Consider the following 19510-nt stretch of genomic DNA (forward strand, 5'->3'; position numbering starts at 1 on the left):
AGTTGCTAGGCAGAATGGAGAAATGCTGTTTACACGGCATTTCCTCCATTCAACTGTCCCGTGAGACGATCGCGGGTATGCCCGCAGCGATCGAGTCCGCGGGTCCCGCGACCCAACTCACAGGGTTCCCGACCAGCGCGGGAGCGCACCGCCGGCGGCGCGCTCCCGATGGCAGGGTGGCATTGAAGATTGGACGTACCTGTACGCCAATATGCCTGCCCGTGCCATTCTGTCGAGGTACATCGGCGTGCGCTGGTCGGGAACTGGTTAATCATGTATTTTTTTCAATATATTTCTATTTTTCTATATAAATGTGTATGCAAGTCCTTACCGTACCATGAAACTCCACAGTTGCCTCAGATCTTCTGCTTTTTTAGTTTTTTCCTAAATCTATAGGACGACGGTACATTATTCTAGTTTTACTATTAGTAGCATTAATAAAAGGTATATACAGCTTTTTTTTTATACGACACACACACGGGGGGACATATTATTATAAGGCAGAGCGGATTATATAAAGTACACACACAATGTGGGTTAACAAACCCTTTAACTTGTCCAAAACAAAGCTCATAATTTCTCCTCCCCGACGTGCCTCTTCCCTGACTTCTCCATCAATATCAATGGCTCGACTATCAACCCGTCCCCACATGCCAAGGTTCTAGGTGTAGTTCTGAACTCTCCTTTCGGCCCCACATCCAATCACTGTCCAAATCTTGCCGCCTCGACCCCCTCAACATCTCCAAAAAATGTCCCTTTCTAACCAATGACACCACACCAAAGCTTCTAATCCACTCCCTGGTCATCTCTCGCCCCGACTCCTCATTGGCTTACCTTTACATAAGATATCCCCCTTCAATCCACCATGAAGGCTGCCGCCAGACTCATCCACCTTAAATTCAAAATACTGACAACGACTTACAAAGCCGTACACAACTCTGCCCCCCAGCTACATCACTAACCTCGTATCAAAATACCAACCAAACCACACTCTTCCTTCCTCCCAAGACCTCCAGATCTCTAGTTCCCTTGTCACCTCCTCCCATGCTCACCTCCAGGACTTCTCCTGAGCCTCTCCCATCCTCTGGAACACCCTGCCCCAAATCTGTCCAACTATCTCCTACTCTGTCCTCTTTCAGACGATCCCTGAAAACTCATCTCTTCAGAGAGACCTATCCTACCCCCCCCCCCCCCCCCCCCCACCTAACAACTGGACATTTATTTTCTCCATCAGCCCATCCCCCACAGTTTTTACCTTTTGTATCTCTTGACCCTCCCTTCTAGATTGTAAGCTCTAAAGGAGCAGGGCTCTCTGATTCCTCTTGTATTACACTCTAATTGTAATGTCTGCCCCTTTGTTGTAAAGCGCTGTGTAAACTGTTGGCTCTATATAAACCCTGTTTAATAATAATAATGATTTCATAAAGAATCTTTATTTCACATTAACATTTCATTTCCTAATTCTCCCCCATCACCAGGACACATCTAGTGATTATAATACACCATCACATGATACATTATATTAGGATCCATTATAAAAGAGATCCCATAGAATTCTATTGGTGATCCATTCTATGGGGACACATTATTTTGGGGACACATTCCAGTTCTAGTTATCATACATTATGAGGCTGGGTTCACACCGCTGCGGGGGGAGATCCGGATGTGATTCGCACAGCAAATCACATCCGATCTCCGTAGTGCTGCGAGTTCAGCCATACAGATAGTATGGCTGAACTCGCAGCGGTCCCGCAGCAAACTCGCACAGGACCCTTTTTTGGGTCCGCAACGGAATCGGATCGCATGGGGGTTCACACCATGCGATCCGATTCCTGTGCGAGTCGGCAGATCGCACTGCGATATGCCGACGGATCTGGGGGTGTCATTAACATAACATTGACACCCCCAGCCGTCCGCATAGGGCAGTGTGAACTGCCGGCGGGAGTCGTGCGATGCGGGAAAACGCCGCGGATTCGCGGCGTTCCCGCATCGCAGCAATGTGAACCCGGCCTTATAGTGATATCATTACATTAGTGATAAATCCCATTAATTAGCAAAACTCTATATCATTTCTTCATATATTTCCTCTGAGATTTTCATCTCTTTCTTTTTGTAGATCTATTATTCATTTCTATTTCTTCACACAATAAAAGAATCAAATAATCAATAAAATAATATCATTGTAAATGTATTAATAATAAGGAATGAGACCGTCTACACATTATAATCCTATAGCTAGATAGATAGATAGATAGATAGATAGATAGATAGATAGATAGATAGATAGATAGATAGATAGATACATACATACATAGATTTGTTCTTAAAGGGCCAGTACGCCTCTATCTGTACTTTCCACATTGGGTCCCTCGGTAGCCATTTCCCTACTATGACATCACAGCTTGGACACAGACAATAAGTCATATTGCACTCTGTGCTCTCTCTCAGCTTCGGCACTCTGTGCAATTCTTCACCGTCCTCACTATACACAGTGCTCATGTACTGGGAGGAGCCATTAGAACTAATGCCTCCGCCCCCTTCTGTAGGAGACCCAAGAGCCGTACACACCCACTTATACTTTCCATTACTGTTCCTCCATCAAAGTCCTCACTAAGTCCCCAGTTTCCTGGGTATTGAGGGATCATGTGGTCTTCTCCCAGCATACAGTGTCCAGGCCTGAGCGTCCAATCACAGGACTTACATGCTGTCACATAATGGAGGGGTGACATCAGAGCCGATCCGCCCTATACGCTCACTACGTTGGGCCCCCGCAAATAACTCGAGGCCCCGTCTCCCCCTCGTGTCATAGCCCATCAATTAATATTTACAACATCCAGTGGCGGAACTTTGGGTCGCTGCAGTTGCATTTGCTGATCCCCGGGTCAGAGGCCCCTCCCCTCTCCGCTGTATACATTCGGAGATAGAACTACTAACCCCAGGGAAAGTCCCCTGCCTGTGGACACCATAGAGCTGCTGATTGCCACCTCCCACCTCCACCAGCCAGGTACAGAGGAACCTCTGCAAGAGGGAGAGTCAGCTGTTTGGGGACCCTGATATAAGAGGGGGGGCTTTCTGGGGACACTAATGTAAGAGGGGGGCCTCTAGGGACACTAATGTAAGGATGGGGCCTTCTGGGGACACTGATGTAAGAGGGGGGCCTCTGGGGACACTAATGTAAGGACGGGGCCCTCTGGGGACACTGATGTAAGAGGAGGCCCTCTGGGGACACTAATGTAAGAGGGGGGCTCTCTAGGGACCCTGTGTAAGGAGGGGCTCTCTGGGGACCCTGTGTAAGGAGGGGCTCTCTGGGGACCCTGTGTAAGGAGGGGCTCTCTGGGGACCCTGTGTAAGGAGGGGCTCTCTGGGGACACTAATGTAAGAGGGAAGGCTCTCTGGGGACACTAATGTAAGGGGAGGCTCTCTTGGGACCCTGGTGTAAGGGGAGGCTCTTTGGGGACCCTGGTGTAAGGGGAGGCTCTCTGGGGACCCTGGTGTAGGGGGGCTCTCTGGGGACCCCGATTTAAGGGGGGCTCTCTGAGGACCTTGATGTAAGGAGGGGCTCTCTGTGGACCCTAATGTAAGGGGAGGATCTCTTGGGATACTGATGTAAGGGGAGGCTCTCTGGGGACCCTGATGTCAGGAGGGGCTCTCTGGGGACCCTGATGTCAGGAGGGGCTCTCTGGGGACCCTGATATAAGGGGAGGCTCTCTGGGGACCCTGATGTAAGGGGTGGCTCTCTGGGGACCCTGATGTAAGGGGAGGCTCTCTAGGGACCCTAATGTAGGGGGAGGCTCTCTGGTGACCCTGATGTAAGGGGAGGCTCTCTGGTGACCCTGATGTAAGGGGAGGCTCTCTGGTGACCCTAATGTAGGGGGAGGCTCTCTGGTGACCCTGATGTAAGGGGGCCTCTCTGGGGACCCTAATGTAGGGAAGGCTCTCTGGGGACCCTGATGTAAGGGGGCCTCTCTGGGGACCCTAATGTAGGGGGAGACTCTATTCAATAAATATTGTTTGTTTGAACCTCATTCTGTTCTATATTGTTGTACTTATTCTTTGACTGTTTGGTTTAAAGGAAGGAGGATTGTATTGGGAGCACTGAAGTGTCAGGTGTGACTGTGTGGCAATGGTAAATGGTTTACATAGCTCATGGCATCATGGTTCAGGTAGAGGGCCCCTTAGCAGAGTTTTTCTTAGGGCCCCAGGGTAGTCAGGATCGGCACTGAGTTACATAAGCTCTGACATAACCCACCATGCATCTTACATGGGTGAGGACTCAGGGCTCTGACATGGATTGATGAAGAAGCTATGAAAGTGGATAGTGGTCAGCAAATGACAAAGAGACTTATTAATGTAATTTGGAACCCTAAAGTAGCATGACACATAAAGGATCCCTTAGTAATGGGACATAGTTGGGGACCCAGACAAGACAAAATGGCCAACATGTGCCCCTCATGAACTGTGAGCTACTTTAGCACCATAGATTGCAGGTCCCACCCATTTCTTTGCCCCCTTCCTGATGAAGCCCCCAAGGTGGCCCTCTCTTTTACAAAACTCTTAGCTTGGCCCCGTCCCCCAGACCTTTCAAAATATTTAGGGCCCCCAGACAATGTTATATTACCCAGTATTCCTGGTAAAAGTGACCTATTTGTGGGCCCTAGAAAGTGTCACCTACTATAAGGCCCCAGGCCATGTGACATATGTGGCCCCGGCTTTCCTCAGATACTTTAAGAAAGATAAAGTGACAGATGAACCCCGTGTTCTCCTCTCTCCCTTCCCCCTCATATATCTCATCTTATTCAGTGCAGAATGTGAGACCCGGAGCAACCAATCAGAAAGTGTGACTGCAGGCAGCACTGTGATGTATATTACTGATCAGCATGTTCCCCGATCTCACCCTCTTCCCCTTGCCATCTATTCTACATATTAAAAGACTAATCGGTGGTGGCTGGTGCTCCGTCAGTCGGGGGCGGCAGACAGACCTGGCCACAGACATCCCCTCCATCATTCCAGGCCTCCACCCCACACTAACCCCCACCTCCCCTCTGTCGCCAGCTCGCTTGCTCGACCTCTCGCCCGCCAGGCCACCCGTGGTCAGCCCTGCACCTACCCCATGGAGGTCATGGCTGTGGTGGCTTCCCACATGCATCTTCTCCGTGTCCCGGTCGTCTATTCTCCTCCCAGCCAATTGGGTCTTAAGACTCCCGGCCAATGGGGTCTCAGGATCCATTCCCTGATTGGCCGGGAAGAGAATCGGGAAGACAATAGCAAATATTCATTCGCTAAAGTCACACAACTGTGTGGGCTCAGGGTGCAGTGCTCTGCCCCTTGAGCCCACCCTTTTTTGAAGCCAATTAGAGCCTCTAATCACGTGCCACTAAAAAAAAAAAAAAATCCATTGAAATCCATGTGTCCGGTGCCCTGCATGGATGGGGGGGGGGGGGCGGCGCCCATGCTCTTGGTGGGGAAGATGAGGAGGGTGAGACCGGAGAACATGCTGCACAGGAACATACATCTCAGTGCTGCTTACACTGACACCACCGACTCTGGCACTGACACCAAAACTACCACCACCGACTCGAACACTACCGACACCGACACCACCGACACCAACACTACAGATACCACCGACATCAAAGGGCAAATTGCGGTAAAAAACCCATGGAAAGCACAGCAGAAAGGCAGAGAGTTCCCCTCATTTCTTGTCTAGATAAATGTTGTCACCGAGACAGGAAGTGAGGGGAAATCTCTGTAATGGAGCACCGGACAGAAGAAAAAACCTGACAGGGGAACTAATCCTGAGCTACTCTGCCTAAAAACAGTCTGGGCTCTCTGATCACATTTTTTCTTTCAGTAATAAATCTCTAGATGACGTCTTCATAGATTTCCTCTCAGATTGCTCCATTTATTTCCATCTCTTTGTAGTATAGATTGTATGGAGGGGGAGGGGCAGAGAGGAGAGGTGACCCCATTCCATACCATCACAGTAACCCCACCCCCCCTCTATGTCTGATCATGGCTGCCCCACGCCCCACAGAGGGACCACATGTGGGGGAGGGGCAGGGGGAGGAGATGGCTGATGTCACATACTGTGACAAAACACAGAAAGTATTATGTCAGATTGTTATGGGAGAGATAGATAGATAGATAGATAGATAGATAGATAGATAGATAGATAGATAGATAGATAGATAGATAGATAGATAGATAGATAGATAGATAGATAGATAGATAGATAGATAGATTTCTCACTGACCAATAGGAACATGTAAGGCCGCGTACACACGGGCGGACTGTCTGCCCAACTTAGTCCACTGAACAGTGTTTCAGCGGACAATCCGCTCGTGTGTGGGCTTCAGCGGACTGTTTCAGCGGACAGTCTGACGAACAAAGTCTTACGGAATTTCCGTAAGACAGTCCGTTCAAACTTGGTTTTGTCCGTCCAAACTTGGTTTCAGCGGACAGTCCGCTTGTGTGTAGGCAAGTTGGACGGACTAAGTATCGCGCATGCTCAGAACGGATTTACACGGCCGAAGTTTGCATTGCAGTGTATAGGACGTCGTTTTTCTAGTCCCGTCGTACGTGCTGTACACGTCATCGCGCACGCTTTCAGCGGACTGTCTGCTCATCGTGTGTGGTCAAGTCCGTTCATTCAAAATTTGAACGGACTGTTTGTCGGATTGTCTGACGAACTTAGTTGGGCAGACAGTCCGCCCGTGTGTACGCGGCCTTATTGTTACTCCAATAATTGGACAGATATTCTACCCAATCACAGTGATCAATAAGAAATCTCACATTTATTTATAGTAAATACTACTGCTATATACTATTGGATGAATGTTAAATGAATTCCCCTCCTTCGTCTGACATCACCAGACTGTGGGCGGAGTTCTCATATCTCCCGCCTCCCCCCACATATCTTTATACAACCTCTCCATACACCTATCACAGCATGGAGGGGCTCAGTGAAGGTGGTGGTGAAGGTGTGGAGGTGTCGGATCGGGTCACACAGATCATAAAAGGAGATCCGCCCGGCCTCATAATCCAGATATATCCTGACTCTGTTACTGGAGGGATTGGGGGGTAAGAAGGTCCATTTACTGTCATGAATCTCCGAATACTCCTCATCATTATCATCCTTGTCCAATCCCCAGGACTTATTATTACATCCAATCTCTGACTCCTTCCCTCTCCTCTCTATACTGGGGTAACACATCCCGACTCTCCAGTCATCTGACCCCCCGACATCCACATCCCAGTAATGTCTCCCTGAGGAGAAACTCCGACTGCTCATCACCTGAGAAGAAAAATCCTGGAATCTCTCTGGTGTTTCTGGGAGATTCTGCTCTATATCGGACAAGGATACAGTTTTCCTGTCATCTGATATCTGTAGATCATTATGAGCTGTGTTTCTATCCAGTAATATGTCTGCAGCCCCCTGTATATAGTATACATTTACCTCTGTTATTATATCAGATAAACCTGTGTGTAAGACCCCCGCCACATCCAGACCCCCTCCATCATGGAGGAGCTCCTCATGTCTCTCTCTGTCCTCATCATCTCCATCCTCAGTATCACACAAGTCACCTGTGTCTGATTCCTGTAAGACAGTCAGTGGATCCGTCACGTTACACAGCTCCTCAATGTGACGCAACTTCCTGGACAGCTCCGCCTTCTTTATTTCCAGATCCCGGATGGAGATGGAGATCCGATTTGCCCTCCTGGAGATGTCCCTCAGGACTCTCTTCTCCAGGTCTTCCAGACGTCTCCTGAGATCTCTAAACAGGGCAGTGACTCTCTCGGTGTCACCGGATGTTTCTTCTTCTACTTTCCTCCGGTGTTCCTGCAGACTCTGGACTTTTTCCTCCGTCTCCTCTCTCTTTGTCAGAAGTTTCTGCAGAACATTCCTCAGTGGCTCCTTCTTCTTCTCAGAAGCCTCATCCAGTGATATCATCTCATGTCCTTTATGTTCTCCAATCATACAACAAGAAACACAGACACAGATCTTATCCTGAGTGCAGAAATACTTCAAAACTTCCTTATGGACGGAGCATTTCCTGCTCTCCATGGACAAGGTGGGGTCACATAAGACGTGTTCTGGGGACTTTTTGTGGACACTCAGGTGTTTATCACACAGAGAAACCTCACAGTGCAGACAGGATCTAACAGCAGGTACAGGAAAGTCCACACAGTAAGTACAGAAGACCCCGGACTTCTCCCGATCTTGATGAGGAGACAGGAAAGTCTCTGCTATGTTATGTAGTGTTATGTTCCTCTGCAGTGCAGGACGACTCCTGAACCTTTTTCTGCATACAGGACAGAAGAAATCTCCAGACCCCTCCTGTGTATCCAGCACACGATCAATACAGACCCGGCAGAAGTTGTGACCACATCCCAGCATTACAGGATCGGTATAAATGTTCAGACAGACGGAACATTTCAGCTCGGCTCTCAGATCACCAGACGCCATCGCTGACAGGGGAAGTGAAACAAGACTGAAAGTCTCTGACACCGGAGAGGAATGTGGATGGGGGAGGGGTGACATCCTCCTACACAGGGTGAGGCTGGATGAATATTATAGGACACGGAGATCAGATTACAGAAGGGAGGAGATTCGTTTTGCAGTAGTAATGAGAATTATACCTCCCAACAATAGAAGAGAGAAAGAGGGAAAGACGGATGTGGAGAAGACATGCGGAGCACTAAGTGCAATGACATGAAAAGTGGAGATGACTACATCATGATGAAAAGGAAATTGTTTATGTAGCACTACCCCCGAAGGAGCCGCTGGTTAGATTTGGGATTACCGTTACCTTCTGTTCCAATCGCTTCACGTCTAGGGGTGTCCCGTGGTAAATGGCCCAGTAACTCGAGAGACTGACAACAGATCCACTTGACTGGATTTTATTTGCAAAACGTAAACATTGAACAGTCTGTTAAATTTGGATCAGAGGGTTGGAAAGGAAGTCCAGGTACTCTTAATGTCAAAGTCAATGTTGAAGAACTTGCTTACTTTGACTGCATCCAGAGAATAGCCATTCGCAACTGGATGTTCACTCAAGTTGGAGAGTCCCTCTCTCACAAGGTCTAGCAGCCAACAAGGTGCTTACTCAGGAACAAGTCTCTGCCACAGACGTTGTTGTAGAACATACAAGATAATGTCTCTGCCACAGACGTTGTTGTAGAACACGTAGGGAAACTAAATTCGAAGAACATTCGTAGGATACCTGGATCTTTCAGCCAGCTTGGCGATATCTACGAGACCGGATTCTCTTGGGTACTTCAGCCCTCCCAGGCTCTGACTAAGAAACCAACCCGTACGTGGTCTTCTTCTGAAGAGTCCTCCCCTGGAATGCTTGAGGTCACTTGGTCTCTCCCAAACTGGAGACGGCACCCAACCATCTCAGAATCCTCCTTTAGTTTCCTTGCCTCGCGCTAGCCAACCCCGAGACATCAAGATTGGATGGATCCGCACCCCAGGCCATAGCCTTCCTGGGGGCTGGTCAGGAGGACCAGGACCATGAAGTCAGTACATCATTCTGGATCGGAACCCCGAACCACGTGATGTCCGCATCTTAAATACCCTCTCCCAGAAAGCACAGCAAGAGTGCCACTCCCACTAGGCGGGCTCCGAGGGAGAGTAACTTAAGCACCTAACCAGACCATAGTTCCAAGCCTGCCAGAAGAGACAATGCCCCCTGTGGCCAAGCTGAACATCTCACAGTCCAGTCAGAATGATGCTGAAGTCCAAATTTAGACAATTGTACCCAAACCAAATTGCAGTTTAGGTATAACCTTAACTTTGAAAAACGCATAGCGCGTGCTCTTCAGGAGCCGCCGCTACACACTCCCCCAGCTTATTTAGATGATGTCCTCATCATCTGGGAAAGACAGGAAAAAACAAAACCCAGAGATAACAATTAACTCTATCAAAAACCTTAGAGTACCTGAACGTTGGGGGTAGGAAAGGGAGAAAGGAAGGAAAATAATAAACTTTCCAGTATGTGTGAAGACATTGTTAAACACAGAATTATCATACAGCAAAGATTACCACCCAAACCTGTCTATCTAAACCACCCATTCTCTGGCAGCTTGATAGATGCTCATTGGTGAATCCTGAAAGAGAAGAACACATGCAAACAATGCACTGTACAAAGGCTATTAGAAGGCATTGTTCCATCCAATCTCAATGGATCCCTCTCCTCTAAACTTTAAAACTTTTAAAACCCTTTTTTTTCTCTCTACTTATAAAACAGTGCTAATTGCGCCGACTCATGCAGACCGTTCCTGTGGTTCTCTTCCTAATATGATACAGGCAGGCAGTTGTTTCAGATATCTGCAGTAGTGATGGCCGAACGGTTCGCCCGGCGGTCGTTTCGCGGCGAATTTCCGACATTCGCGGTCCGCACGTTCGAACGCCTTTTTCCGTCGTTCGCCGCGGCGGACTTACGTGTTTAATGTATACAAGAACTTTAACCTTTGGTGACACGTTTATCATGTGATACAGGACAGCCAATTGAGACATGACAGCACATGGACACTTGTACATTCCCCCTAACCTATAAATACACCCGATCCGGTGGCCATTTTACATTCTTTCTTCTGTTACGATAGGGACAGGTTCCTGTGTGGAGTAGGGAGAGATAAACCACTAGCTATTTGGTACACAAAAGTTCTTTTCAGGACTGGTATAGGTGTTAGGTGTTGATAGGTTTGCTGTGCTGCTGATTCTTGCAGCAGCCTGAGTGTCTTTTGTTAGTTTAGAGAAAGGGAAAGGACGGTGTATGCTACAGGGACAGCCAGATTAGTCTTTCATCATCATCATCATCATCATCATCATTAGCTGTTACTATCAAGGTCCACAAAAGAGCTGTTCCAGTAACCACTAATCGTTCTCTTTTTTTGCCAATTTGTATAGGGACAGGAAGGAAGCAGTGTTGTCAGGCAGTGAGGGTAATTTTAAAGACTTGCTGTTATTATTAGTTCCACAAAGGTTCTTTTCAGGACTGGTATCAGTGGTACAGTAATAGGCTTGTACATGTATAATATTCTTTCTTCCAAATATAGAAAGGATATTATACTTGACTGCTGCCCTTCTGCTGCAGTCTGCTAAACATTCACAACTCACTTGTTCCACAAAAGTTCTTATAAGGACTGGTAACTTGGTATAGGGTGCTACGGTACATAGGCTTGAGTGCGGTACAGTCTGCTGTTCTGTAAGGACCGCTATCGGTCCACAATAGATAGGGTTGACGTGCACCACTGCTGACCGCTCACCTATACTGCAGCAGTCCTTCAGCGGTATAGGGACTGACGTACAGTCTGCTAATCACTAACACACAACCTGCTTGTTCCACAAAAGTTCTTATAAGGACTGGTAACTTGGTATAGGGTGCTACGGTACATAGGCTTGAGTGCGGTACAGTCTGCTGTTCTGTAAGGACCGCTATCGGTCCACAATAGATAGGGTTGACGTGCACCACTGCTGACCGCTGCCCTATACTGCAGCAGTCCTTCAGCGGTATAGGGACTGACGTACAGTCTGCTAAACACTAATACACAACCTGCTTGGTCCACAAAAGTTCTTATAAGGACTGGTAACTTGGTATAGGGTGCTACGGTACATAGGCTTGAGTGCGGTACAGTCTGCTGTTCTGTAAGGACCGCTATCGGTCCACAATAGATAGGGTTGACGTGCACCACTGCTGACCGCTCACCTATACTGCAGCAGTCCTTCAGCGGTATAGGGACTGACGTACAGTCTGCTAATCACTAACACACAACCTGCTTGTTCCACAAAAGTTCTTATAAGGACTGGTAACTTGGTATAGGGTGCTACGGTACATAGGCTTGAGTGCGGTACAGTCTGCTGTTCTGTAAGGACCGCTATCGGTCCACAATAGATAGGGTTGACGTGCACCACTGCTGACCGCTGCCCTATACTGCAGCAGTCCTTCAGCGGTATAGGGACTGACGTACAGTCTGCTAAACACTAATACACAACCTGCTTGGTCCACAAAAGTTCTTATAAGGACTGGTAACTTGGTATAGGGTGCTACGGTACATAGGCTTGAGTGCGGTACAGTCTGCTGTTCTGTAAGGACCGCTATAGGTCCACAATAGATAGGGTTGACGTGCACCACTGCTGACCGCTCACCTATACTGCAGCAGTCCTTCAGCGGTATAGGGACTGACGTACAGTCTGCTAATCACTAACACACAACCTGCTTGTTCCACAAAAGTTCTTATAAGGACTGGTAACTTGGTATAGGGTGCTACGGTACATAGGCTTGAGTGCGGTACAGTCTGCTGTTCTGTAAGGACCGCTATCGGTCCACAATAGATAGGGTTGACGTGCACCACTGCTGACCGCTGCCCTATACTGCAGCAGTCCTTCATCGGTATAGGGACTAAGAGTTTTGTCACAGGGTCATTTAAAAAATGACAGGCAGAGGAAGAGGCAGGCCCTTCCGCAGGGGTGGTAGGGGTAGGGCAGGAGCAACAGGCTTGAGCCAAAGTGGGAAGTTGCAGAAGGTGCGTTCAATTACTTTAAAGGATGCACCAGACTTGGTTGAGTGGCTCGCTCAGCCTTACTCTTCTGCACCCTCCTCATCCTCTCGATCTGCACCCTCTTCTTCACTCTCTGCTATGTGCACCCCCAAAGACACTACCACCAACAACACGACCACCACCACCACCACCACATACCTTCCGCTTGAGTCACTGGAATTATTTTCCGATCCATATCAAGAGGACATTTCTGATGCGCAGCCACTCTTGGTATTGGATCAGGAAGAGGAGGTAGCAACAAGCGCTACTCAGCAGTCTGACGCCAGTACCCAGATCAGCCCAAGGAGGAGGTTGGTCCCCGGTGTTGCTGCCTACTCCGAGATCTCTACTTATAGCGGTGGGGAAGGTGACGTTGATGATGACGTGTCTAGTGATGTCACGTGGGTGCCCACAAGAGAGGAAGAGGAGGGGAGTTCAGAGGGAGATATGGACCAGCAGATAGGGAGGAGAAGCAGCAATGACTTACATTGCACAGCAGGGACAAAGCAGACTGCAAATGTATCAGGAGCGAGTCATCGACCATGTACGGTCACATCTGGCGCTCCCAGGACACCGGCACATGGCTCCGCAGTGTGGGCTTTTTTTAACGTGTCCGCTGCTGACAATAGCGTTGCCATCTGCAATCTTTGCAGTCAACGCGTTAGTCGCGGTAAGCCCAATACTCACCTAGGGACGACCGCCTTAAGAAGGCACATGAGCAGCCATCACCGAGCCCAGTGGGAGCAACGGAACACACAAAGCCACACTGCAGGCTCTCACCGTCCAGCCTCGTCTTCTACTTCTCCTTCTCCTCTCTCCTCACAATTGTCCTCCACTCCACCTTCCATCACGCCAAGCTCACATTTTTCTGCAAAAAGGCAGGCTTCCGTGGGCCTAATGTTTGAGCGTAAAAAAATGATGACGCCGGATAACCCTCTTGCCCAACGGTTGGCGGCTGGCTTGTCAGAACTCATAGCCCGCCAACTACTGCCATATAAACTGGTGGACTCGGAGGCCTTTCGCAAATTTGTGGCCATTGGAACACCACAATGGAAGGTCCCAGGAAGGAAGTATTTCTCAGAGAAGGGCATCCCAGAGCTATATGGCCATGTTCAGCGGCAAGTGAATGTATCTCTGGCACACAGTGTCGGTGCCAAGATACATCTGACCACAGACACGTGGTCTAGCAAACACGGGCAGGGAAGGTATATCAGTTTTACTGCCCACTGGGTGAACCTTCTGACGGCCGTCAAGCATGTAACCCGTGGCACCCGTGTAGATTTGGTTTTACCGCCACGGATTGCATGCAGGCCTGACTCTTCTTCTCCTCCTCCTACTCCATCCTCCTCCCTCTCCTCCTCAGCTGCCTCCTCCTTTTCCGCTGCTAGCGTCTCTTCCACTGCACCGCCCAAGCTCCCCAGAACCTATTCCACATGCCAGGTGAGACGTTGCCATGCCGTGCTGCGTCTGTTGTGCCTGGAAGCAAAGAGCCACACTGGCCCGGCACTCCTTTCAGCTTTGCGTTCACAGGCAGATGAGTGGCTAACACCGCTCAATTTGACAGTTGGTAAAGTGGTGTGTGACAACGGTGCCAATCTGCTTAGCGCATTGAAACAGGGCAAAATCACGCACGTGCCGTGCATGGCACACGTCTTAAACTTGGTCGTGCAGCGATTCCTTGTCAAATACCCTGGGGTCCAGGACATCTTGCGGCAGGCAAGGAAAATCTCGGCCCATTTCAGAAGATCTTACACGGCCATGGCTCGCCTTGCTGACATTCAGCGGCGACACCATCTGCCGGTCAGACGTCTTATTTGCGATTGCCCGACGCGATGGAACTCAACCTTCTATATGCTTGATAGGCTGCTCCAGCAGAAACGTGCAGTTAACGTCTACCTGTATGAACTCTGCGAAAGAAACGGTTCTGGGGAGCTGGGTTTTTTTTCACCGCGCCAGTGGCTGCTCATGCGCGACACATGCAGACTTCTGCGGCCATTTGAGGAGATCACCAAACTGGTCAGTCGCAGCCATGGCGCCATCAGTGACATGGTACCTTATGCCTTCTTTCTGGAGCGTGCATTGCGTCGTGTCATTGATCAGGCTGTGGAGGAGCAGGAGCGGGAAGATGAGGAAGTCGCAATGCTGGATGAATTCCCAGGGGGGGCTACTCTATCTGAGACAAGTCAACAACAGGAGTCTGATGAGGAGTCAGAGGAGGATGGTGCCGGGGCGGATGAGCAGGAGCAAGAAGAGCATGCTTTAAACCTTTCTGGGATCCCTGTTGTGCGAGGATGGGGAGAGGAGAATGAAGAGGACGACATTATCCTGGATGATGAGCAGGAGCCAGGCCACCACACCGCTTCCACTTTAGTGCAAATGGGGGCCTTCATGCTCCAGTGTTTTAATAGGGACCCCCGTATAAAAAGCATGAGGGTCAAGGACCAGTACTGGGTGGCAACGTACTTAGACCCCCGGTACAAACACAAAATGGCGGAAATGTTACCGCCGTCGCAGAGGGCTGTCAGAATGCAGCACTTCCAGGCCTTGCTTCGAGAAATGCTGCATTCTGCTTTTGCGTGCGCTGGCAGAGGAGCAATTCCCACTCCCAGAGAAGGATTTGCGGGTACCAATCCAACAGCGCCTGCAAGAAGAGGCCGGTTTGAAGATGTGTTGGTGACTTCGGATATGAGGTCATTCTTTCAGCCGACCCATCGACAGGTGTCATCCGGATCCAGCATCAGGGAACGCCTAGACCGTCAGGTGTCCGACTACATTGGGTTAACGGCCGATGTGGACGCTCTGAGGAGTGATGAACCCCTAGACTACTGGGTGGGCAGGCTTGACCTCTGGCCAGAGCTTGCCCAATTTGCAATCGAACTGTTGGCTTGCCCCTCATCCAGTGTCCTGTCCGAAAGGACGTTCAGCGCAGCAGGGGGGATTGTGACCGATAAGCGTACTCGCCTAGCTCACCACAGTGTTAACTACCTCACATTTCTAAAAATGAATGAGGCATGGATCTCGGAGGAATTCAACACATGTGATCAGTAGACCATGTATATGTCTATAAACAATTTTTGGAATCAAGCACACAGACCTTCTTAATTCATTTGGCTCACTTCCCTGACCCAAAAAAGCACACCGTACTATATGCCCCTACCCTCCTCTTTGAAGAGGTTGAGCGGTGTCATATTTCTACTGGGGCTGCTTATTATGAGGGGTTCCCACCATCCCTGTGCTGTGCTGACTTCCTCCTGGGTGTTCTTATTATGAGGGGCTCCCACCATCCCTGTGCTGTGCTGACTTCCTCCTGGGGGTTCTTATTATGAGGGGATCACACCATCCCTGTGCTGTGCTGACTTCCTCCTGGGGCTGCTTACGGTGCTGCTGTCAGCGCTGTATGTCACGGAGCTGCTGTCAGCGCTGTATGTCACGGAGCTGCTGTCAGCGCTGTATGTCACGGAGCTGCTGTCAGCGCTGTATGTCACGGAGCTGCTGTCAGCGCTGTATGTCACGGAGCTGCTGTCAGCGCTGTATGTCACGGAGCTGCTGTCAGCGCTGTATGTCACGGAGCTGCTGTCAGCGCTGTATGTCACGGAGCTGCTGTCAGCGCTGTATGTCACGGAGCTGCTGTCAGCGCTGTATGTCACGGAGCTGCTGTCAGCGCTGTATGTCACGGTGCTGCTGTCAGCGCTGTATGTCACGGAGCTGCTGTCAGCGCTGTATGTCACGGAGCTGCTGTCAGTGCTGTATGTCACGGAGCTGCTGTCAGCGCTGTATGTCACGGAGCTGCTGTCAGCGCTGTATGTCACGGAGCTGCTGTCAGCGCTGTATGTCACGGTGCTGCTGTCAGCGCTGTATGTCACGGAGCTGCTGTCAGCGCTGTATGTCACGGAGCTGCTGTCAGCGCTGTATGTCACGGAGCTGCTGTCAGCGCTGTATGTCACGGAGCTGCTGTCAGCGCTGTATGTCACGGAGCTGCTGTCAGCGCTGTATGTCACGGTGCTGATGTCAGTGCTCTGTATTACGGTGCTGCTGTCAGTGCTCTGTATCTCCTGCACCCTCTTGTTTGCCTACCCTGGTCCCTGACCTTCCCTCTCCTCCATTGCCTTCATTAGCTCCATAGTCCTGAATTGTCAGAACAATTTCCCAAATAAAAAAAAAATGCTTGTAGTTATCGATCCCAAATTCACCTCATACATGTATTATGCTATTGTCCAGGTGGTGGGACTACGTGCTACCCCCTAATAATTACCCCGTGGCCGCAAATTCGACCTAAAGGTTTGCGAAATTCGCCTCCCATTGAAGTCAATGGAGCCCGCGGCGAACGGTCGTTTTCGCGAACGTTTGTGTCCGTTCGCGTTTCGCGTTCGCGAAACGTCCCGTCGGAAGTTCGTCCATCACTAATCTGCAGTATATTCAGTATACTGTATCCAGTATCCAACCGTTCCTGTTGTTCTGTTCCTAATATACACACACACATTCCATATATATATATATATATATATATATATATATATATATATATACTGTATACAGTTTAGCTAGTTTCTAATATACTACAGGCAAGCGGTTTACTCAGTTAGCTGCAGTATATTCAGTATACTGTATCCAGTTTAGCTAGATCTCACTGCAGACCGTTCTTGTTGTTCTCTTCCTAATATACTACAGGCAGGCAGTTGATTCAGTTAGCTGCAGTATATTCAGTACTGTATCCTTTGCAGCTAGATCTCACTGCAGACTGTTCCTGTTGTTCTGTTCCTAATTTACTACAGGCTGGCAGATGATTCAGATATCTGCAGTATATTCAGTATACTGTATTCTGTTTAGCTAGATCTCACTGCAGACCGTTCCTGTTGTTCTGTTCCTAATATACTACAGGCATGCAGTTGATTCAGTTAGCTGTAGTATATTCAGTATATATATATATATATATATATATATATATATATATATATATATATATATATACACATCCCAGCTTTGTGCCGCTACATCTCACTACAGGCCATTCCTGGTGCACCTATTCAAATACATTACAAATACATCAAACACAGTATGTCTGGAAGGCCAACAAGGAGAGGCAGATGCTCACAGGCCACTAAAAGAGGGCAAGCAGGCTCTGTGTCTACAGCCAACATTGCTAGTAAAGGACACGGTGCATCCTCATCACGTGGACGTGGGGCCCGCTTGTCCTTTTTTTTGGCAGCTGGCCGTGTTGAACCACAACATGCAGAAGAGTTAGTTCAGTGGATGACCAAGCCGTCCTCATCCTCCTCATCCTGTGTCACCAGGCTCAGAGTACTTTGGCTGCCAATGCAGCTGCCAAATCGGCCTATTCCATTGGCACCAGGTCATCAGTTACTCCTTCCCTATCCCCTCCATCATGCACGGAGGAGTCCCCCAGACCACAGTGTTGGGTACAACCTGCAGGAGGATGCACAGTGTTTTGAAGGCTCCAATGATGGTATCCAGCTTAAGCAAAGCAGTAACGTGAGCGCAGAGAGATGGGGTGCCCAAGAAGGACAACAAACTGGCAGTCATGTTCCTCCAGCTGCAGCATACTGCCAGGTTTTCTCCAGTGACGAGGAGGGAGGGGATGATGAGGTCACTGACTCTACGTGGGTGCCTGATAGGAGAGAGGAGGAGGAGGAGGCACATCTCCAACGAGACAGGATGCCCTCCAGGGGCCAGCTTAAGGGTAGCCAACCAACTGCAACACACTGCAGAGCTCTGCACTGTTGCTGTTTGCAACATATGTCTAAAGCGTATCAAGCGTGGCCAAAACAGCAGCCGCTTGGGCACCACAAGCTTGACCAGACATATGTCGAACTCCCATGCAGTCTGTTGACAAGCGTACTTAACTACTTCCCACCCTGCCAATGTATATATACAGCTGAGTGGGAGCTCTCTCCTTCTGACTGGACGTTCAGGAACGTCCTTCAGAAGGAGGGGGATCACGCGTGCCTGCACAGCAGCATGATCTCGATGCGCTGGTGTCACCCGGACACTGATCGGAAGGAGGGTTCTGTGATTGGCCCTCCTGATCACATGACGGCCATTCCAATCACAGCCGTCATGTGATGTAAACAATCAGCCGGTTGCTAGGCAATCGGCTCTCCTCTTCTCACACGGAAGTTGTCGCTGAGGAGAGGAGAGCGGATCGCTGACGCCAGCTGGTGATCAGTGAGTATGAGCTGTTTTTTTACAGCTTTTTACTCACTGATCACCAATCTAGTGAAAAACACACATGTCCTCACACAATGTCCCCATAACACACATGTCCACAAATAATAAAAACACATGTACCCCACATATGTCCCACTAAAATCACATGTCCCAGTGATTATCTGCACACATATGTCCATGATCACCTGCACACATCTGCACATGATCATTTGCGTACATATGTTCGTGATCACACAAACCAATTATTATACACTTAACAGAATTTTTTTCCCCAAAAACATGTAGTAGAATACATTTTGGCTTAAATTTATGACAAAATTCAATTTTATTGGATTTCTTTTAAAATAGAAAGAAGAAAATATTGGGGATTTTTTCAAAATTTACACTCTTTTTTTGCTTATATCGCAAAAAATAAAAAAACTGAGTCGTGAATAAATACCACCAAAATAAAGCTCTATTTGTGTGAACAAAATTATAAAAATTTAATTTGGGTACAGCGTAGCATGACCGTGCAATTGTCATTGAAAGTGTGACAGTGCTGAAAGCTGAAAATTGGTCTGGGAAGGAAAGGGGTGAAAGTGCCCGGTATTGTAGTGGTTAAAAGACCCAAACCAAAGAATGGACCTCTCCTTGCTCCTCATCAGCTGGGATCTCCAACTCCACTATACCTTCAGTTCTCTCAGAAACCTGCACTGAGAGTAATGAAGGTGTAGAATTAGGTTTGCCAAGTACTTGCGGGCAATCTGCTATCGCTACACCAACGTCCGATTGTACCAGG

General features: G+C 48.9%; 1 protein-coding gene across 1 annotated transcript; it reads right to left on the minus strand.

The window, feature by feature from the left end:
• Window positions 1–1417: 1417 nt before the first annotated feature.
• LOC143961862 (E3 ubiquitin-protein ligase TRIM39-like) lies at window positions 1418–8548 on the minus strand. Its single transcript, XM_077471198.1, has 2 exons — window positions 2308–8548; window positions 1418–2235 (listed from the first exon to the last, which is right to left on the minus strand). Exon 1 carries the CDS (start codon window positions 8540–8542, stop codon window positions 6890–6892), a length of 1653 nt encoding a protein of 550 aa, XP_077327324.1. The 5' UTR covers window positions 8543–8548; the 3' UTR covers window positions 1418–2235; window positions 2308–6889.
• Window positions 8549–19510: the final 10962 nt, after the last annotated feature.

This window comes from Lithobates pipiens, unplaced genomic scaffold, assembly GCF_037356315.1.
Source record: "Lithobates pipiens isolate NorthernLeopardFrog02 unplaced genomic scaffold, aLitPip1_a1.2 Scaffold_8, whole genome shotgun sequence".
Lineage (NCBI taxonomy): Eukaryota > Metazoa > Chordata > Amphibia > Anura > Ranidae > Lithobates > Lithobates pipiens.